Genomic DNA, 21,847 nt, shown 5'->3' on the forward strand with positions numbered 1-21,847 from the left:
TAGCTGAGATGTTAGAGAACACAGAAGCTCTGGGGCTGTTTGGGGCAGGGTGGCCCATCAGGGCCCCATCAGAGCTAGAAGCTCTGGGGCTGTTTGGGGCAGGGGGCCCCATCAGGGCCCCATCAGAGCTAGAAGCTCTGGGGCTGTTTGGGGCAGGGGGCTGAAGGGAGGGTTCACCCAGGGCACCATCAGAGCTAGAAGCACCATCAGAGCTAGTCGTAAACATCTTCTTCAGGGTGACTCGTTCATCCCAGTCATTGGCTATGACAAACCTTCAATACGAGACAGAGAAGTTAAAACATTTAAAACTGAATGAATAAAATGCAGTGAAACATTTATCAGTTTTCATCACATGATACCATCATATTCCATAATGAGATTAACTTTATGGAGGATGATGATGGCTGCTGTGTGTGTGTGTGTGTGTGTGTGTGTGTGTGTGTGTGTGTGTGCGTGCGTGCGTGCGTGCGTGCGTGCGTGCGTGCGTGCGTGCGTGCGTGCGTGCGCGCGCGCGCGCGTGCGTGTTTGTGTGTGAGATAAATTAAACAAATGCACCTGGGTGGAGGGCAATGTCTGTCAATGGTGACCATGACCCTTGACCTTTTCAACCCAAAGCATGTTCATGTTTTGAGGGGGAGGGGGGGGGCAGCCTACTGATCATTAACGCAACATTTTATGAAAAAAAAAATGAAAAAAATGGCTATATATTCTTTGACCAAGTTCTACCAAACATCCTACCCCACTTCAGGTAAGACTACACACCCAGGGAAGTGAACAAATCTATAATTGTACTTCTAAATTAATGTTAGCGACTACACTGTTATTTTCAAATCAAATTCAACTTACTGGTGCTCATGGAGACTGATTATGAAGCGCAGCAATCCAAATCCATTCTCAGAGTATCCTGTCTCCCCTCTCCTTTCCTCCATCTCCTGGAACACCTCTGGCAACTGGAAAAACACACACCTTAAATATTACATGAACTAGACCCCCAAACTGGGGGTCCAAATTATTTTGGGGGGTCCCCAGATGATTATCTTAATGTGCAACATAGTTTTCTCACTCAACAGTAAACAAACCAACATACAGTATAAGTGTATACAGGTTATCTGCACATTTATAAAGTTACAATAACATTACTTTTAAGATTTAATACTAAATTGGCAAATATTACAGAAGAAAGAGGCAAACATTGTGAAAATAGCTGATCTACAAGCTCACAACGCCTCGCACTAAGAGGTGTTGTGAGCTTGTAGATCGGCTATTTTCACAATATTTATCCGTGCATGGAGTCAAACTAAAGATAATGCCTACAAGTGCTTGTCAGGGTGGGGGGTCCTCAGTTCAAATATGATTATTTTGGGGGGTCCCCAGTTCAAATATGATAATTTTGGGGGGTCCTCAGTTCAAATATGATACTTTTGGGGGGGTCCCCAGTTCAAATATGATTATTTTGATGGGGTCGTGGCCTGAAAGGTTTGGGAACCCTTGACTAGTCTAATAGAAACTAGACGCGTCGCAATTCAGGGCAATTGAAAAGTGTGGTTGCGCCGACGCCGGTCGCGGGCTGTTGCCGCTGGGACTCAAAGAATACGCTGGGATGAATACCGTCGGAGGCTGCGCCAATTACATTGTCACGTCTCTCATGAGATCGCTTGCGTTTCATTTTGAAAGGATCGATCCACCCCGAAATAATGTTTTAGCATCAAACCGTTACATTTTGCGCATTTGTGGCGCCCCCTATGGATCAAAGTTGAAATGCTTTTGGGGATCTGTTGAGTAAACCACCCTTGACATGTGATTCAAATTTGGGATTGACTGGAGGTTTCGTTTGTGATTTTTGGTGGATGGGGAAATTTAATGCACTAATAAATCAATATCAATTAAACTATGCAACCAATCTCTTAGCCTTATGCAAGTGCACGATTCCCGGTCAGACCGGTCATTTTGACATATAGCACTAAATTGGGAAAAATAAACTGTGGGAGGAGTAGCGGCCCGAAGTATTGTTTATCTAGAAATAGAGAAATAAAGTTTATCTATACGATAGTCTGGTTGCCCTCACACTAACTAGACGCGTCGCAATTCAGGGCAATTGCAAAGTGTGGTTGCGCCGACGCCGGTCGCGGGCTGCGGCCGCCGGGACTCGAGGAATACGCCGGGAGGAATACCGTCGGAGGCTGCGCCAATTACATTGTCACGTCTCTCATGAGATCGCTTGCGTTTCATTTTGAGAGGATCGATCCGCCCCGAAATAATGTTTTTGCATCGAAATGTTACATTTTTCGCATTTGTGGCGCCCCCTATGGATCAAAGTGGAAATGCTTTTGGGGATCCGTTGCGTAAACCACCCTTGACATGTAATTCAAATTTGGGATTGACCGGAAGTTTCGTTTGTGATTTTTGGCCTTTTATGTAAAACGGGCCCCTCCCGCCAACTTTGGAAGCCATTTACGGACGAACGGTAATGACTATAAAAATTCTGCTTGGAGATGTTTATGGCATGGGTCCAGAGATCATGTGTACCCATTTTTGTGAAATTCGGACAAAATATGTGGGAGGAGGAGCTAAAAGTGTGTTTTGAAGAAAAATCAAAATGGCGGAAAATCTATCCAGACGGAAATGGGCGTGGCCTATATGGAAAGATGCGTCGTGACCCAAGGAATCCAGGGAAAAATAAATTTAGATTTTACGACCTACGGTTCAAGAGTTTAAGGCCAAAAGGTAAAGTGGGCTGTTATAGCACCACCATGTGGCCGAATGGTGTGATTATGTTTTAAATAATTTTGCAATAAACTATTAACCTCACCTCCAAGTCTTGTAACTGTAGCCCTTACGGTTTCCGAGAAAAAAATACTTGAATGGGAGTTTTTGCAATTCCCATTCAAGTGAATGGGGAAATTTAATGCACTAATAAATCAATATCAAAAAATCTATCCATACGCAAATGGCCTATATGGGGAGTTGTGTAATGACCCAAGGAATCTAGGGAAAAAGAAATTTTGATTTCACGACCTACGGTTCAAGAGTTATAGGCCAAAAGGTAAAGTGGGCTCTTATAGCGCCACCATGAGGCCGAATGGTGTAATATTTGTTTAAATAATTTGGCAATAAACTATGAACCTCCCCTCAAAGTCTGGTAACTGTAGCTCTTACGGTTTCTGAGAAAAAAATACTTGAATTTTATTTTTTTCACTTTTCCATTAAAGTGGATGGGGAAATTTAATGCACTAATAAATCAATATCAATAAAACTATGCAACCAATCTCTTAGCCTTATGCAAGTGCACGATTCCCGGTCAGACCGGTCATTTTGACATATAGCACTAAATTGGGAAAAATAAACTGTGGGAGGAGTAGCGGCCCGAAATAAAGTTTATCTAGAAATAAACAAACAAAGTTTATCTATAACGATAGTCTGGTTGCCTTGTTAGGGCAACCACACTAACTAGACGCGTCGCAATTCAGGGCAATTGCAAAGTGTGGTTGCGCCGACGCCGGTCGCGGGCTCCGGCCGCCGGGACTCGAGGAATACGCTGGGATGAATACCGTCGGAGGCTGCGCCAATTACATTGTCACGTCTCTCATGAGATCGCTTGCGTTTCATTTTGAGAGGATCGATCCACCCCGAAATAATGTTTTTGCAGCAAACGGTTACGTTTTGCGCATTTGTGGCGCCCCCTATGGGTCAAAGTGGAAATGCTTTTGGGAATTTGTTGAGTAAACCACCCTCGACATGTGATTCAAATTTGGGATTGACCGTAAATTTTGTTTGTGATTTTTGGCCTTTTATGTAAAAAGGGCCCCTCCCGCTGACTTTGGAAGCCATTTACGGACGAACGGTAATGACTATCAAAATTCCGCTTGGAGATGTTTATCGCATGGGTCCATAGATCATGTGTGCCGATTTTTGTGAGATTTGGACAAAATCTGTATGAGGAGGAGCTAAAAGTGTGTTTTGCAGAAAATTCAAAATGGCGGAAAATCTATCCAGACGGAAATGGGCGTGGCCTATATGGCAAGATGCGTCGTGACCTAAGGAATCCAGGGAAAAATATTTTTTGATTTTACGACCTACGGTTCAAGAGTTATAGGCCAAAAGGTAAAGTGGACTGTTATAGCGCCACCATGTGGCCGAATGGTGTGATATTTTTTTTAATAATTTTGCAATAAACTATTAACCTCCCCTCCAAGTCTTGTAACTGTAGCCCTTACGGTTTCCGAGAAAAAAATACTTGAATGGGAGTTTTTGCAATTCCCATTAAAGTGAATGGGGAAATTTAATGCACTAATAAATCAATATAAAAAAATCTATCCAGACGCAAATGGACGTGGCTTATATGCGGAGTTGCGTAATGACCCAAGGAATCTAGGGGAAAAGAAATTTTGATTTTACGACCTACGGTTCAAGAGTTATAGGCCAAAAGGTAAAGTGGGCTGTTATAGCGCCACCATGAGGCCGAATGGTGTAATAATTGTTTCAATAATTTGGCAATAAACTATGAACCTTCCCTCAAAGTCTTGTAACTCTAGCTCTTACGGTTTCTGAGAAAAGAATACTTGAATTTTAGTTTTTTCACTTTTCCATTAAAGTGGATGGGGAAATTTAATGCACTAATAAATCAATATCAATTAAACTATGCAACCAATCTCTTAGCCTTATGCAAGTGCACGATTCCCGGTCAGACCGGTCATTTTGACATATAGCACTAAATTGGGAAAAATAAACTGTGGGAGGAGTAGCGGCCCGAAATAAAGTTTATCTAGAAACAAATAAATAAAGAACGTGTATAACGATAGTCTGGTTGCCCTGTTAGGGCAACCAGTTTAGTGTGGCAACCAGATTAGTGTGGTTGCCCTGTTAGGGCAACCACACTAATAATAAATAAATAAAGTATAAGGAGTACTATAGTCTGGTTGCCACACTAATAAAGACATGTTAACCTCTAAAGATGCTTTAGTTACCTCTTCTCTCATTATGTCTTTCCAATCATTAAACTCTCCTCCTCCACGACGGTCCAAGTCTTCCATGAGTTCGTGGTGGTCTGGGTGACTGTAGTTCTTTACTTCTTCTTCATTTCCAACCAGTTTCAGGAAATCTACTCTCCTGGAGGATTTGACAAAGCAAAAATAATATACTAAAACATCTTAAAACATTAGTTACAGTTACTGTTAGATCAAACTGTTACTGTTACTACTTTAAACCTGGCATATATATGTTGAGAATGTCATTACAAATGAAAAGAAAAGTCAGAAAAAAGATAGATAGCTAAAAATAGCAGATCTACAATATATATATATATATACACGAATATCCACTGGAAAAGTATTGATTTCTCTGCAGATTTATATTTTCATGTGTTCATTCACACATACATACTGAACATGTAGAGATGTCGTAGCTAAACCAGGCCTGCAGGCAGTGCTAGAGGACAGGCCAAAACAAACAAACACCATTGTAGATGATTCACTGTCAGGAACCATTCATTAATGGTTCCTGAGGAAATAGACAATCTGTAATGTTTTATTATTTATGACTTTATATATTTACACATAATCAGTGGTGCAAAGTAACTAAGTACATTTACTCAAATAATTAAGGTACTTTTACTTTACTAGAGTATTTCCACAAGCTTTGATGTGACATTGTGCATATAATAAAAAACATAATTCTGTGTTCTGTATTTAATTCTATGATGTAAATCAATGTCTTACTGCAGTCTGGGACTAATATTTATGAACAGATATCAATGACAATATTTGCATCTAAAAGTAAATCTTTATATTTACATGTTTTAATAAAACAAAACTGTAATGATTTGAAGTCTGACCACATTGACTGCTCAGCCATGAATGGCGTTTATTCTGCGTTCTCCCACATGAATAGACAGGTTTCCTGTTAGTAAACATTGAGAGGAATATGACCGCGCAGCTGCGGGGGGAAGCCTATGGGTGCGTTTGGAAATTACGCACCGGAGCACACTCGCCTATTAGTTTGTATTGGCCAGTGCGCTCACTGCCGCTCAGGGCTGTATTTTCGAACGCGCCTTCCACCCCCAGGCATGCGCAGATTGCGCATTCTGCTCTGTGATGACGTCGCTCGGAAACCCGTCTATACAAAGCATGTTATTCTGACATGCCACAGTGCCCCTAGTGGCCTGGAATACTAAGCACATAAATACAGAGCATTGTATTCTGACATACTGTACCACTGTGCCACCTAGTGGCCTGGAAGGCTAAGCATATCATTACATCTCCCCTTTTCTTATGGAACTGGTTGAACAAAGTATGACTGAACATGTGGCAATAATATCTTGCTGAATACTTTTCAACTAAGGTAAAGGAACTTACAACCTTAACGGTGAGGGAGGTTTAGCAATGCTGATAACAGAATAATGGCAACAAAGAGCAACAACAAATTGCAAAACAACATATTTCTATGTGTCAACATGTCCATGTGAAAAAGTCATTTTTGGTGTGTGTGTGTGTGTGTGTGTGTGTGTGTGTGTGTGTGTGTGTGTGTGTGTGTGTGTGTGTGTGTGTGTGTGTGTGTGTGTGTGTGTGGGTTGTCGTGTGTGTGCGTGAGAGAGTGTGTTTGGTACTTAGACTGCAGGGATACAACTGTTCGTAAGTCTAGTTTTTCTCTAGGCTTGCGCTCTCTCCCTGGGTAACGTCTTGGTCCTTTCTCCTCTGGTCCCTCTTCAGTTGGAGCAGGGGTTTCCTCAGTTGGAGCAGGGGTTTCCTCGTATGTTCTGATCAGCTCCCGTCTATTTCGCCTGTACTGATGACCATCTGCTTCAACCACATATGACCGTGGCTCAGGGGTTGTTCTCAATACTTTGGCAGGCCTCCACTGCTTACCCTCTCTCACCCTCACGGCGTCACCTGGTTTGAGGGTTGGCAGCGTGTGTGATCCTTTGTCATAGTAGTGTTTCTTTTTGGCCTGGTTTGCTTTTAGTTTGTCCCGCACTCCTTCCATCTTTTCTGGCAGTAGCAGTTTTTGTGTGGGCAGCCTTGTTTTTGTTCTACGGCCCATGAGTAACTGTGCTGGTGAAGGAAGGCCATCCAAAGGCGTATTTCGATAATCCAACAGGGCGAGGTAAGGGTCTGTTTTGTCTGCTTTAGCTTTTCTCAGCAATGTCTTTGCGATCTGCACCGCCTTTTCTGCCTTCCCATTAGATTGGGGGTATGTGGGAGATGATGTAGTGTGTTTAAAGCCATATTCCACACTGAATTGCTTGAATTCTGCGGATGAGTACTGAGTCCCATTATCCGAAACGAGCTCATCTGCTATTCCATGACGTGCAAATTGCTGTTTGCAGATGTTGATGACTGACTGGCTTTTTGTACTAGTTAGTTTATTAACTTCGAAGAAGCTGGAATAGTAGTCAACCAGGATCAAGTACTGTTCTCCATTCAGTTCGAAAATGTCTGTGGCTATCTTTTGCCAGGGTCTGTCTGGTATGTCATGACCAATCATGGGCTCTTTGCAATTCTGCCTTTTGTATGTGTTGCATATGGAACATTTTGACACCACGTCAGCTATCTGGGCTGACATCCCTGGCCAAAACATGATATCCCTCGCCAGTCTTTTGGTTTTTTCAATCCCTTGGTGGCTGGCATGCAATTTCTTCAACATGTTCTTCCTCAGAGTGTCTGGAATCACTACTCTGTTACCCTTGAGAATCAGTTCATCCTCCACAGTCAATTCGCACCTGTAGTCCCAGTACGGCTTGGCCTCGTCTGGCATTTCTGACTTTTCGTTAGGCCAGCCCTGGAGGATGACTTTTTTTTAACACTGTGAGGTTCTGGTCCTTCGCGGTCTCTGTACAAATTTCGTCCAGTCTGGCAGGTGCTATAGGTAAACACATGACTGCGCAGACCTGTACATCATCATAAGTTTCCTTCATGTAGTTCCTGCTCAGTGCGTCTGCTACATACAGTTCTTTTCCTTTCTTGTATTTCACTGTCATGTTGTATTTCTGTAGTCTGAGGAGCATTTTCTGGAGTCTTAATGGGGTCTCCATCAAAGGCTTTTTCATGATACTTTCCAATGGCTTGTGGTCTGTTTCAACTTCAAATGGCCGTCCAAAGAGATACTGGTAGAATTTGTCACAGCCGAACACTATGGCAGCCAGCTCCTTTTCTATTTGTGCATATCGTTTTTGAGTGTCCGTAAATGCTTTTGATGCATAAGCTATGGGGCGCTCATCCTGGAACAGCACTGCTCCGACTCCACAGCTAGAGGCATCCACACTCAGTTTCACAGGACAAGATGCATTATAAAAATGTAGTACTGGAGCTTCAGTGACCATTTTTTTCAGGTTTTCAAAGCTCTTGTCCTGCTCCTCCATCCAGCTCCATTCTGTGGTCTTTTCCAGCAGGATTCGTAGTGGGGCAGTGACAGTGGACAACTGTGGTAGAAACTTGCCCAGGTATGTTACCATCCCCAAATATTGTTGTAACTCTGTCTTGTTAGTGGGTTTCTGCATTTTTCTGACTGCTTCCACTTTCTTCGGATCTGGGTTTAATCCATCGGCTGTCAGGATGTGTCCCATGTAGGTGACTTTCTGAGCTTTGAATGTGCATTTTTGTGGATTCAGTCTTATGTGTTTTTCTCTCACTCGGTCCATCACTCTTTTGAGTCTCTGATTATGCTGTTCTTCATCTTGCCCCCACACAAGGATGTCATCCACAATCACCTCCACTCCTTCTATGTCCTCAAACATCTCAGACATGAGTCTCTGGAATATTTCACCTCACCAACTCGTTTTATGAGGCCCAGGTGCACGCTGCTTTTTAGTCCTAGCACCGGTTGCACTTTTTTATCCACAACTTGAAATTTGATGTCATAGTATTTTCCTTTGTATTCAGACAACAGTCGGCATTTGCCCTTTGGCATTAAGCAATGTCCTGCATATGTCACCAATTTAGCTGTTGACTTTTCCAATTTATCGCAAATTTCTCTGTGAATGGACTCTGGGATGACGTTGCATTGGGCACCTGTATCTATTTTAAATCTGACTTTACGGTCACTGATTTTTAAGTTCACTTCCCAGTCTTCCCCGTGGTTTGCTTTCACCATGTCAACATAGAATTCTGTTTCTGAATCTGACTGCTCTTCCACCATGTGTATTGGCTTCTTTGCTGAATAAGTCTTGGACATGCATTTGGTGGAGAAGTGGTTCATTTTCCCACATTTTCTGCATTTTTCGCCATATGCCGGACATTTCCCCTTCTGGTGGTCTCTGCCACAGTATTTGCAATCTTGCACCTTGTTCTCCATGTGTGACGTTCTTGGACGTTCTGGGCGCTCTCTTTTTACTTCATTGATGGTGCATTCAGCCTGTGCAGTTTGCAGCTGATCCATTTGTGTGCGACTTGCTTCTGCAGCACGACATATTGACACAGCCTTGGTCAAGTCTAAATCCTTAGTTCTCAGCAGTTTAGCCCTTATTTGGTCGTCTCTAATTCCCACGACAATTCTGTCTTTTATTAAACTGTCACACAGATCACCATATTCGCATGATTTTGCTTTTGTTCTCAAGTCTGTGACAAATTGGTCAATATTTTCATTGGGAGCCTGAACACGCATATTAAACACGTGTCTTTCAAATGTGACATTTTTTTGGGGTGTAAAATGTGCATCGAATTTCTCCAGTAGGGTTTTGAGCTTTGTTTTATCTTCACCATTAACGAACACAAATGTGTTATATATCTCCAGAGCTTCATCCCCAATCACATGTAGCAACGTGCTGGACTGTACCTTCTGTGCCTTGTTTTCAATGCCAGTGGCTATCATGTAAAGTTCAAACTTTTGTCTCCATCTTTTCCAGTTTTCAGCAATATTTCCATCCAATTTCAATGCATCTGGTGCTTTTAATCCATCCATATTGGCGAGAATTCGTCTGTTCTGACACCATGTAATGATTTGAAGTCTGACCACATTGACTGCTCAGCCATGAATGGCGTTTATTCTGCGTTCTCCCACATGAATACAAAGCATGTTATTCTGACATGCCACAGTGCCCCTAGTGGCCTGGAATACTAAGCACATAAATACAGAGCATTGTATTCTGACATACTGTACCACTGTGCCACCTAGTGGCCTGGAAGGCTAAGCATATCATTACAAAAACCAGATAGATATTTGTAATGTAATTATTTTAAATATGTTTAATATATCGTTGTTGTCGGGCAGAAACCTCATATCTCCACATTTAAACTGTTTGTTTCTTTGTGAATTAATGTTCTACTTCATCATACAAGAGTGTCGCACGAAAGTAGTTAAAATAGCAGATCTACAAGCATCGAGATGTGATGCGTTGAGCTTGTAGATCAACTATTTTTGCTATTTTTGAATTCGAATCCAGATTGTTTTTGCCTATTTTTCAATTGGAATCCTGAAAAGTAACATTTGTATTTAATTTCAAATGCATTTAGTTATACTTATGTTAACTTAATGAACTTAAATACAAATACATTGGACATAAAAAAGACAGTATAATGTTAATACTAGTCATTAAGCTACTAATATAGACTGAAGTAATTAAAGCGGGTCATGTTTACATGTTATGAATCATAACAGCTGAAATAATAATATTATTGTATATAATAATATATACAATAATACATCACTATTCTGATATTAAAGGTGTAGTGAAATGAAAAATATGTTTTTCACACTTTTAGAGCATATCCGTACGGTCATCATATGGGCATACCTAACAATAGATGCAAAAAAAATGAAAAAAAAAAACATTTTTGTGTATTTTTACATCTAAAGTCCCTAAAAAGCCAATCTTAATTACTTCCTGTAAACGAAAACGTGCTGCGTGATGACATAACGCAGCCTTCATGAATATAAATGAATCTTGATTACATGTTTGATTCCCATAGCTGCACGTTCTTCAAACACAGCTGATTTTAATTACAGAGATACTCCGTTTTGAATCTCATTGAAGATGAGTGTATTACTCATTTTAAACTTCATCTGCACACTAAAATATGTATCTGAAAACATTATAGGTTAGAAATAAGCCAGGTAGTAGCAAACGTGCTTCACTGGCCGTCTCTCTCTCACTTGTAAACAAACACTAGCCGTGTTACGCACAGCTGAAGTGATTGAGATCCAACGTCCCATAGCCTGAAGGGATGGGACCTTCTGATTGGTTTAGAGTCGTTGAGCCGACGTTTCAGGCTGAACCTTCAAAATAAAATGACCGAAAATGTCACTTCAGTACGTCTTTAAAATTATTCGAGGGGCTGAATGGGTGGGGGGGATAGAACCAGCAGTATAGAAGCAGCATCAGAGCTAGAAGCATCACAATCAGAGTAGCACCATCAGAGTTAAAAGCTGCGATGATGATGCGAGAGGGGGGCTGAATGGGGGGCCCCATCAGGGCATCATCAGAGCTAGAAGCACCATCATCAGAGCTAGAAGCACCATCATCAGAGCTAGAAGCACCATCAGAGCTAGAAGCACCACTGTCGCTAAGATGTGTGGACGTCGACCTTAACATCTTCTCCAGGGTGACTTGTGTGTTCCAGCCTTGCTTTAGGACAAACATGTAGACACAGTCAAACAGACCAGGAAACATCTCCATCAGGTCAATCCTAGCAGCAGCCTCAGCACTGTAAACACACAAAGCAGTGATCACTGAACACTACATGTTATGATGAACACACTGACATCTATCTAACTGCTGCTTTATAAAGTACTGAACACACTGACATCTATCTATCTGCTGCTTTATAAAGTACTGAACACACTGACATCTATCTATCTGCTGCTTTATAAAGTACTGAACACACTGACATCTATCTAACTGCTGCTTTATAAAGTACTGAACACACTGACATCTATCTAACTGCTGCTTTATAAAGTACTGAACACACTGACATCTATCTAACTGCTGCTTTATAAAGTACTGAACACACTGACATCTATCTATCTGCTGCTTTATAAAGTACTGAACACACTGACATCTATCTATCTGCTGCTTTATAAAGTACTGAACACACTGACATCTATCTAACTGCTGCTTTATAAAGTACTGAACACACTGACATCTATCTAACTGCTGCTTTATAAAGTAATAAAACACATCACATTACTGAATTCAGCTTCTTGGCTCCTAATCATTGACAAGCTTCAATATGAGACAGAGAAGATAAAACATTTAAAACTGAATGTGGAACTGGTTGAACATACAACTGAAAATAAAATGCTGTGAAACATTTATCAGTTTTCATCACATAATGATATCATCATATTCCATATGACATTAACTTTATGATGATGGGGCTGCTGGCTGGCTGTGTGTGTGTGTGTGTGTGTGTGTGTGTGTGTGTGTGTGTGTGTGTGTGTGTGTGTGTGTGTGTGTGTGTGTGTGTGTGTGTGTGTGTGTGTGTGTGTGTGTGTGATGAATTAAACAAATGCACCTGGGTGGAGGGCAATGTCTGTCAATGGTGACCATGACCCTTGACCTTTTCAACCCAAAGCATTTTCATGTTTTTTTTTTTCATAAAAATGAAAAAAATGGCTATATATTGACCAAGTTCTACCAAACATCCTACCCCACTTTAGGTAAGACTACACACCCAAGGAAGTGGACAAATCTATAATTGTACTTCTAAATTAATGTTAGCGACTACACTGTTATTTTCAAATCAAATTCATCTTACTGGTGCTCATGGAGATTGTGTATGAAGCGCAGCAATTCAAATCCATTCTCAGAGTATCCTGTCTTCCCTCTCCTTTCCTCCATCTCCTGGTACACCTTGGGTGGCAACTGGAAAAACACACACCTTAAATATGACATGAACTAGACCCCCAAACTGGGGTTCCAAATTATTTTGGAGGGGCCCCTCCTCTAAGATGATTATCTTAATGTGCAACATTGTTTTCTCACTCAACATTAAACAAACCAACATACAGTATAAGTGTATACAGGGTATCTGCACATTTATAAAGTTACAATTACATTACTTTTAAGACCTTTTTAATACCAAATTGGCAAATATTACAGAAGAAAGAGGCAAACATTGTGAAAATAGCCGATCTTCAAGCTCACAACGCCTCGCACTAAGAGGCGTTGTGAGCTTGTAGATCGGCTATTTTCACAATATTTATCCGTGCATGGAACCGAGTCAAACTAAAGATAATGCCTACAGTTCCAAGTGCTTGTCAGGGTGGGGGGTCCTCATTCAAATATGATTATTTTGGGGGTCCCCAGTTCAAATATGATTATTTTGGGGGTCCCCAGTTCAAATATGATTATTTTGGGGGTCCTCAGTTCAAATATGATAATTTTGGGGGGGTCCCCAGTTCAAATATGATTATTTTGGGGAGTCCTCAGTTCAAATATGATAATTTTGGGGGGGTCCCCAGTTCTCTCTCTCAGTCGTCCTCAGACGAGCTTCCATCGGAGTCTCCAATCCCTCCGATTCTCCATACACCCGGCCAGCTCCGCAGAGCTTTCAGCTCCCACATCCTTCTTCAGGACGTCCACATACGTTAGCACGGAACGTCCTCGCGATCGATGCCCGCGCGTTGGTTCCCACAGGACCAGCCTGCTGGCCGGGAGCTCCCGATGTCTGTGGCAGTGGCCGGCCAGTCTCATCCTCCTGACTGCTACCTTCTTGCTGAGCCTCGGCAGTTGCCCGTACAGGTCCTTGTTGGTAATGTGGATGTTCTGGTCCACATTCAGAACAGTTCGTAGCATTCTGGTGTAGCACCCATCCAGGGACTTCTGCAGGTTGGGTGTCAGGGTCCAGCTTTCGCAGCCATACAGGAGGACAGACTCCACAGTGGCGTGGAATAGGCTTAGCTTTAAGTGTCGAGGGAGATTCGAGCACCATACTCTTGACATACCGTTCAGGGCCCTCCACGCTAGTGCCTTCCTGACCTTAACGTCCTGTTCTGTGGAGTTCACCCAGGAACCCAGGTATTTGAAGTCATTGACCTCTCGCAGAGCTTTGCCATCTGATGTTGTAATCGGCGGATGGTCCATGATGATGTTATAGGTGATTACCTCAGTCTTCTTTGCATTCAGTCTGAGGCCAACCTTAGCACATTCCACCTCCACTCTGTTCAGGAGTTCCTGTGCCTGCTCCACGCGGTCAGACACCAGGCAGATGTCATCTGCGTAGTCTAGGTCTGCCAGGGCTATAGCAGGGTTTCTTCTGGACTTCCTTGGTGTAATTGTGAAGCCAAGCTCCTGCTCCCGCCCGTTGATGGCTTTCCTGAGCGCGTAGTCCAGGGCTATGACAAAGAGGAAGGGGGCAAGAGTGTCTCCCTGCTGCACCCCTGCTAGGATTTGGAAATCCTCGCTGATGCCATCTGGGGTTACCACCTTGGCTCTTTTGCCCTTGTACATGGCCTCTATGGCCCGGAGTAGATTCGGGGGTACCCCGTAAGCCTTGAGGATTTTCAGCATTATGCCTCTGTCTATTGAATCAAAGGCCTTTTTGAAGTCAATAAAACACAGCACTGCTGTCAAGTTGTTCTTCTTCACCTCCTCGATGATCCTCCTTAAGGCCAGGATCTGACCTACGGTGGTCCTTCCCTTTCTGAAGCCATTTTGGTTGTCCCTCAGGTGTGGGTCAATGGCGTCCCTAATCCGGTTTAGTATCATGCGGTTGTACATCTTTGCTATGACACAGGGTCCCCAGTTCAAATATGATTATTTTGGGGGGTTGTGGCCTGAAAGGTTTGGGAACCCTTGACACAAGACACATGTCAACCTCTAAAGATGCTTTAGTTACCTTGGCTTTCATTGTGTCTTTCCATTCATCAAACGGTCCTCGACGGTCCAAGTCTTCCATGAGGTTCTGGTGGTCTGGGTGACTGTAGTTTTCTACTTCTTCTTCATTTCCAACCAGTTTCAGGAACTCTACTTTCCTGCAAGATATGACAAAACAAAAATAATTTACTAAAACCATCACTCTTAAAACATGTTGGACTTTGTTGGTAGAAAAGTTACTGTAAGATCAAACTGTTAACTACTTTAAACCTGGCAAATATATGTTGAGAATTTCATTACAAATGAAAAAATATATATATATGAAAAAAGATAGATAGCAAAAATAGCAGATCTACAAGCTCAAATAATGTGATGTAACAGGTTGAAAGCATGGAATCAGGTAATTACACTACTTTTGAAAATAGGGCTTAAAATGGTATTTCACTTTAAAACACGTTTAAACCCCTGGGGGATCTCAGAGTTACTACAAGGGGGGCCGCTAAATCTTTGTGTGAAAGGAACTTTTACCCCCATGTTTTTATTAACCACTTGAAGCCTGACTGATTTTGTCCTTCTAATGAATGTTAGACCATCTTTCAATGACTTTTTATGAAAAATATGTTGAAAGAAAGTAATGCCTTAGAAGGAAAATATCAGTCACTAAAAGCAGGAATAAATAACACTGAGATGTCAGTGAGAGTATAATAAAATACTATGTGTACAATGGAAAATATTTGACTGTTTCTCATACTTTTCATTTCCCCAGAAGTAGGGATGATCCAAGCATTCCTCCACTGTAGGTCTGTTCTCTGGGTCTTCATTGATCATCCTCTCGATGAGATCCTTGGCAACCACATCCTGAACATGGTCCAGTTTGTACTTTCCATCCTGAATGTCGGCTTCACAAACAATGGAGCCAAATGGATGGTGTCCTCCAGACAGGATGTAATATAACAACATCCCAGCCACCTTCAGAATGAACATGAACATTTAGTGACAGTATGTGTTGTTCAGTCAGGAACACTCACGTCAAAGTAGATTTAACCATTAAATTTAAACAAAAAGAATACAGTTAAACTTGGCGTTAATGGCTCCGCTCTTTAAGATGTTCCCTACATTTTGCTAAACAGCATGCTAAGCAAAATCAGGGAACGCTATGCAAAACCTTAAAGCATTTTAACATTAAAGCCATAGAACATTGCATTCAGTTTAGAGCCATGCAAACATTAAATTCCAGTTTATTTAAGAGCCATGTGTAACAGAGTGGTTCACTACCTCAGCCTGATGACGTGAAACTCTAATATCTCCCCCAAATGACAGAGATATCCCTTTGGCTTAGCGGTTAAGATGTTGGCTTTCCAAGCGGGTGACCCGGGTTTGAATCTCGGGTGTTACACATGCACACATGAATTTTAGTTCAACCGCTTGAGTAATGACTCTGAACTATAAGGAGCTATTGCCAGTGGCAGCAATTGAAGAGCAGTGTTTAGGAGGGAGTCGTATTTAAACAGACCGCCTTGTTGAGGATATGATGTATGATTGGTGTGTAGGAAAGCGTGGCCGATTGAAAGCAATCAGCAGACAGACAGCTGATTAAAGCTGAGCGTATGAGACTTCTGTGCCCTCCATGAACTAACGCTATGCCTAATTTTTCATTGATTAAATTGTTCTCATGCAGAATAACAACAAACCTGGATGTCAGCACTTCTTTTATACGGAACATCTTCATCACCATATTCTGCATTAATGGTCTCCTTCGCCTTCCAGCAATCTGTAATGCCTTGTCCTCTGGTCAGCCGTCTGCTTATTCCAAAATCGGCCAATCTGGCCTTCCTTGTAACATCTGCAGGGTAAATTTGGTAGATGAATAAAAAACATATTTTAAATGACTAAAATACATTAGGTGCTTGTTTTATTTTTCATCTTGTAACAGACCAGTGTAAATACATGGATGATATGACTATGGCCCAGTCGTAGAGGTCCAGGTACCCTGCACCCTCCTACAGACACTGAATGTGCAGTTGGGTCAATCAAAGATTTTCTATCTGGCGGACATAATTTATTTTCTGGCCTTAAGTGCATTTTACACAAAAGGTGTGTTTCTGATATGTGTCCCACCACGAAGAACAGTCTTTCAACATTATAAAACTGTCTTTGCTTCCGTGAATTCCTTCTTCGCTGGTGGAAACAGTTTAGCTCTGTCGAGCTGCAATCCGATGACATAGAGGGAAGTGTTTCCCTTCTGTAAAATAGTAGACCTACAAGCTCACAATGTGTCGCAGCGCGGCGTGAGCTTGTAGATCTGCCATCTTGGTTTGATTATTATTTCCACATCGATCTCAAACATGTACTAACTCATTTCCATTTGAGGACTAATCATAGTATTTTGGGACATTTATAACATTCACTGTACATTTCATGACAAATATTGTATTTTTGACTCCACTCCAATTCTAGGAAGAGAAAAAGTGCATTATGAATAAACCACTTAAGCCTGCATACTGTTAAATGATAGTGGATTTTAGAATTGTGTTTTAGGTTATTAGATTTTTAGATAGACTGCACATTTTAGATTCTGAACTTTTGATTTATGAAGATTGAAGTTCTATAGTGTAATCAGCAAGAAAAATAATTCAGTGTTTTAATGCCACCTGTCTTTTTAAACCTGTGATCATGATCAATATTAAATAAACATTAAACATAACACTTACCAATCAAGACATTCTGAGGCTTGATATTGCGGTGGAGAATTGGAGGATCCTGATGATGGAGTATCTTTAAGCCAGTGAAAACTTGTTGTGCAATCTCCTGTTCAGAAAGACGGCCTCCAGGAAATTCAATTCCTCCCATGATGTGGTCTTCCAGTGTGTATTCACATAACTGAAGAACAAGGTATCCAAAGTTCTCATCCTCTACAAAGTCCACATATCGTACAATGGAAGGATCATCAAGCTCTGTAAGACTTAAAAAGTCTTTCTCGTTCTTCAGCACTTCATAGTTTTCTTTAGTCATTTTCTTCACTGCAACTTCAGTGCCGTCATTTCTTAACCCCAAGTACACCTCAGTTCCATCTATTCCCTTTGCTATGTGGAATTCACCACCTTTCCCCATCACAGCATTCCCAACTTTGACAACTTTGTCATCCTCATGAGTGTTCGCAAGCTTCTCTAACTCTTGACTCCACCTTTTACTGATTCTGAGCCATTTTCGTTGTGTGAGTAGTATTTTTTTGTTTGTGGCCATGAACATATTTTTCAGGGTGACTCGTGTGTTCCAGCCTTGGTCTTGGGCAAACAGGTAGACACAGTCAAACAGACCAGGAAACATCTCCATCAGGTCAATGTCAGCAGCAGCCTCAGCACTGTAAACACACAAAGCAGTGATCACTGAACACTAAATGTTATGATGAACACACTGACATCTATCTATCTGCTGCTTTATAAAGTACTGAACACACTGACATCTATCTATCTGCTGCTTTATAAAGTACTGAACACACTGACATCTATCTAACTGCTGCTTTATAAAGTACTGAACACACTGACATCTATCTAACTGCTGCTTTATAAAGTACTGAACACACTGACATCTATCTATCTGCTGCTTAAAAAGTAATAAAACACATCACATTACTGAATTCAGCTTCTTGGCTCCTAATCATTGACAAGCTTCAATATGAGACAGAGAAGATAAAACATTTAAAACTGAATGAAATAAAATGCTGTGAAACATTTATCATTTTTCATCACATAATGATATCATCATATTCCATATGAGATTAACTTTATGATGACGGGGCTGCTGGCTGTGTGCGTGCGTGCGATAGATTAAACAAATGCACCTGGGTGGAGGGCAATGTCTGTCAATGGTGACCATGACCTTTGACCTTTTCAACCCAACGCATATTAATGTTTTGAGGGGGAGGGGGGGGCAGCCTACTGATCATTAATGCCACATTTTATGAAGTCCAAGGAAGTGGACAAATCTATAATTGTACTTCTAAATTAATGTTAGCGACTACACTGTTATTTTCAAATCAAATTCAACTTACTGGTGCTCATGGAGATTGCATATGAAGCGCAGCAATTCACATACATTCTTGGAGTATACTGTCTTCCCTCTCCTTTCCTCCATCTCCTGGTACACCTTGGGTGGCAACTGGAAAAACATACACCTTAAATATTACATGAACTAGACCCCAAATTATTTTGGAGGGTCCCCAGATGATTAGCTTAACGTGCAACATTGTTTTCTCCCTCAACAGTAAACAAACCAACATACAGTATAAGTGTATACAGGGTATCTGCACATTTATAAAGTGACATTTACATTACTTTTTTTTTTTACTTTTATCTTTTTAATACTAAATTGGCAAATATTACAGAAGAAAGAGTTGCCTTGCACGTTCCATGCACGGATAAATATTGTGAAAATAGCCGATCTACAAGCTCACAACGCCTCGCACTAAGAGGCGTTGTGAGCTTGTAGATCGGCTATTTTCACAATATTTATCCGTGCATGGAACGGAGTCAAACTAAAGATAATGCCTACAATTCCAAGTGCTTGTCCGGGTGGGGGGGGGGGTCCTCAGTTCAAATATGATATTTTTGGGGGGTCCCCAGTTCAAATATGATAATTTTGGTGGGTCCCCAGTTCAAATATGATAATTTGGGGGGGTCCCCAGTTCAAATATGATAATTTTGGGGGGTCCTCAGTTCAAATATGATAATTTTGGGGGTTGTGGCCTTAAAGGTTTGGGAACCCTTGACTAGTCTAATAGACATAAAGACAAATGTTAACCTCTAAAGATGCTTTAGTTACCTTGGCTTTCATTGCGTCTTTCCATCCATCCTCATCATTAAACAGTTCTCGACGGTCCAAGTCTTCCAGGAGGTTCTGATGGTCTGGGTGACTGTAGTTCTTTACTTCTTCTTCATTTCCAAACAGTTTCAGGAACTCTACTTTCCTGCAAGATTTGACAAAACAAAAATAATTTACTAAAACCATCTCTCTTAAAACATGTTGGTAGAAAAGTTACTGTTAGATCAAACTGTTAACTACTTTAAACCTGGCATATATATGTTTAGAATTTCATTACAAACGAAAAAATATACATATGTGAAGAAAGATAGATAGCAAAAATAGCAGATCTACAAGCTAAACAAAATGTGATGTAACAGGTTGAAAGCATGGAATCAGGTATTTTCACTACTTTTGAAAGTAGGTCTTAAAATGGTATTTCACTTTAAAACACTTTTAAACCCCTAGGGGGATCTCAGAGTTACGGCCCCAGGGGGGGCCGCTAAATCTTTGTGTGAAAGGAACTTTCCCCCATGTTTAACCACTTGAAGCCTGACTGTTATTGTCCTTCTCATGAATGTTAGCCCATCTTTCAATGACATTTTATGAAAAATATGTTTTTTAAATTGAAAGAAAGTAATGCCTTAGAAGGACAAAATCAGTCACTAGAAACAGGAATAAATAACATTGAGATGTCAGTGAGAGTATAATAAAATACTATGTGTACAATGGAAAATATTTTACTGTTTCTCATACTTTTCATTTCCCCAGAAGTAGGGATGAGCCAAGCATTCCTCCACTGTAGGTCTGTTCTCTGGGTCTTCATTGATCATCCACCCGATGAGATCCTTGCCAATGTCATCGTCAGCATCCTCAATGTCGAAGTCTCCAGTCAGAATGCCGGTTTCACGCCAAGGGCCGTTGCCAAATGGATGGTGTCCTCCAGACAGGATGTAATATAACAACATCCCAGCCACCTTCAGAATGAACATGAACATTTAGTGACAGTATGTGTTGTTCAGTCAGGAACACTCACGTCAAAGTAGATTTAACCATTAAATTGCAACAAATAGAATACAGTTAAACTTGGCGTTAATGGCTCCGCTCTTTAAGATGTTCCCTACATTTTGCCAAGCAGCATGCTAAGCAAAATCAGGGAACGCTATACAAAACCCCCCACAGGTATACAAGAGCCCATTGCAAGACATTTAATCAGATTAACTTGAGTCGTGCAAACTTGAATGCATTTTAACATTAATGCCATAGAACATTGCATTCAGTTTAGAGCCATGCAAACATTAAATTCCAGTTTACTTTAGAGCCATGTGTAACAGAGTGGTTCACTACCTCAGCCTGATGACCTGAAAGACTAATATCTCCCCCGAACGATAGGGATATCCCTTTGGCTTAGCAGTTAAGATGTTGGCTTTCCAAGCAGGAAACCCGGGTCCAAATCCCCCGGGTGTTACACATGCACACATGAATTTCAGATCAACCCCTTAAGTAATGACTCTGAACTATAAGGAGGCTGGGGTGGTGGAGGCAAGCTATTGCCAGTGGCAGCAATTGAAGAGCAGTGTTTAGGAGGGAGCCGTATTTAAACAGACCGCCTTGTTGAGGGAATGATGTGTGATTGGTGTGTAGGAAAACGTGGCCGATTGAAAGCAATCAACAGACAGACAGCTGATTACAGCTGAGCGTATGACACTTCCGTACCCTGCATGAACGCTATGCATACTTTTTCATTGATTAAATTGTTCTCATGCAGAATAACAACAAACCTGGATGTCAGCACTTCTTGTATACGGTACACCATCCATAGTCTCCTTCGCCCTCCAGCTTGTTTTTCCTGCACTGCTTATTCCAAAATTGGCCAATCTGGCCTTCCTTGTAACATCTGCAGGGTGAATTTGGTAGATAAATATAAAAAAATATGTTTTTAAATGACTAAAATACATTAGGTGCTTGTTTTATTTGTCTTCTTGGAACAGACCAGTGTAAATATGTGGATGATATGACTATGGTCCAGTCGTAGAGGTCCAGGTACCCTGCACCCTCCTACAGACACTGAATGTGCACTTGGGTCAATCAAAGATGTTCCATCTGGAGGTCATATTTTATTTTCTGGCCATAAGTGTATTTTACACAAAAGGTTCTGAGATGTTTCCCACCGCGGAGAACAGTCTTTCAACATTATAAAACTGTCTTTGTTTCGGTGAGTAGCGACATTGTTTTCTTTATTTTTACTACAGTTTAGACCTCGCTCGTTAAAAGGATGTTTCCATCTATAGAATAACACTG

The 21,847-nt window shown here is 41.3% G+C and overlaps 1 protein-coding gene across 1 annotated transcript in view; it reads right to left on the reverse strand.

Moving 5' to 3' along the window:
* Positions 1–21,847, reverse strand: part of LOC311054051 (uncharacterized protein) — a gene marked incomplete at its 3' end in the record, with an annotated part of 82,920 nt that overhangs the window by 23,723 nt on the left and 37,350 nt on the right. The window contains exons 10-21 of the mRNA XM_084069931.1: positions 21,328–21,443; positions 20,303–20,523; positions 19,568–19,712; positions 18,798–18,904; positions 17,458–18,107; positions 16,438–16,589; positions 15,498–15,715; positions 14,769–14,904; positions 12,687–12,793; positions 11,568–11,633; positions 225–272; positions 1–194 (exon numbers count right to left, since the gene is read on the reverse strand). The exon at positions 1–194 is cut by the window's left edge and continues 19 nt beyond it. Of these exons, the coding sequence (XP_083926057.1) occupies positions 1–194; positions 225–272; positions 11,568–11,633; positions 12,687–12,793; positions 14,769–14,904; positions 15,498–15,715; positions 16,438–16,589; positions 17,458–18,107; positions 18,798–18,904; positions 19,568–19,712; positions 20,303–20,523; positions 21,328–21,443 (2,160 nt within the window). The remainder of the gene's footprint in view (positions 195–224; positions 273–11,567; positions 11,634–12,686; positions 12,794–14,768; positions 14,905–15,497; positions 15,716–16,437; positions 16,590–17,457; positions 18,108–18,797; positions 18,905–19,567; positions 19,713–20,302; positions 20,524–21,327; positions 21,444–21,847) is intronic.

Source organism: Gymnoscopelus microlampas (assembly GCF_963454915.1).
Source record: "Gymnoscopelus microlampas genome assembly, chromosome: 10".
Lineage (NCBI taxonomy): Eukaryota > Metazoa > Chordata > Actinopteri > Myctophiformes > Myctophidae > Gymnoscopelus > Gymnoscopelus microlampas.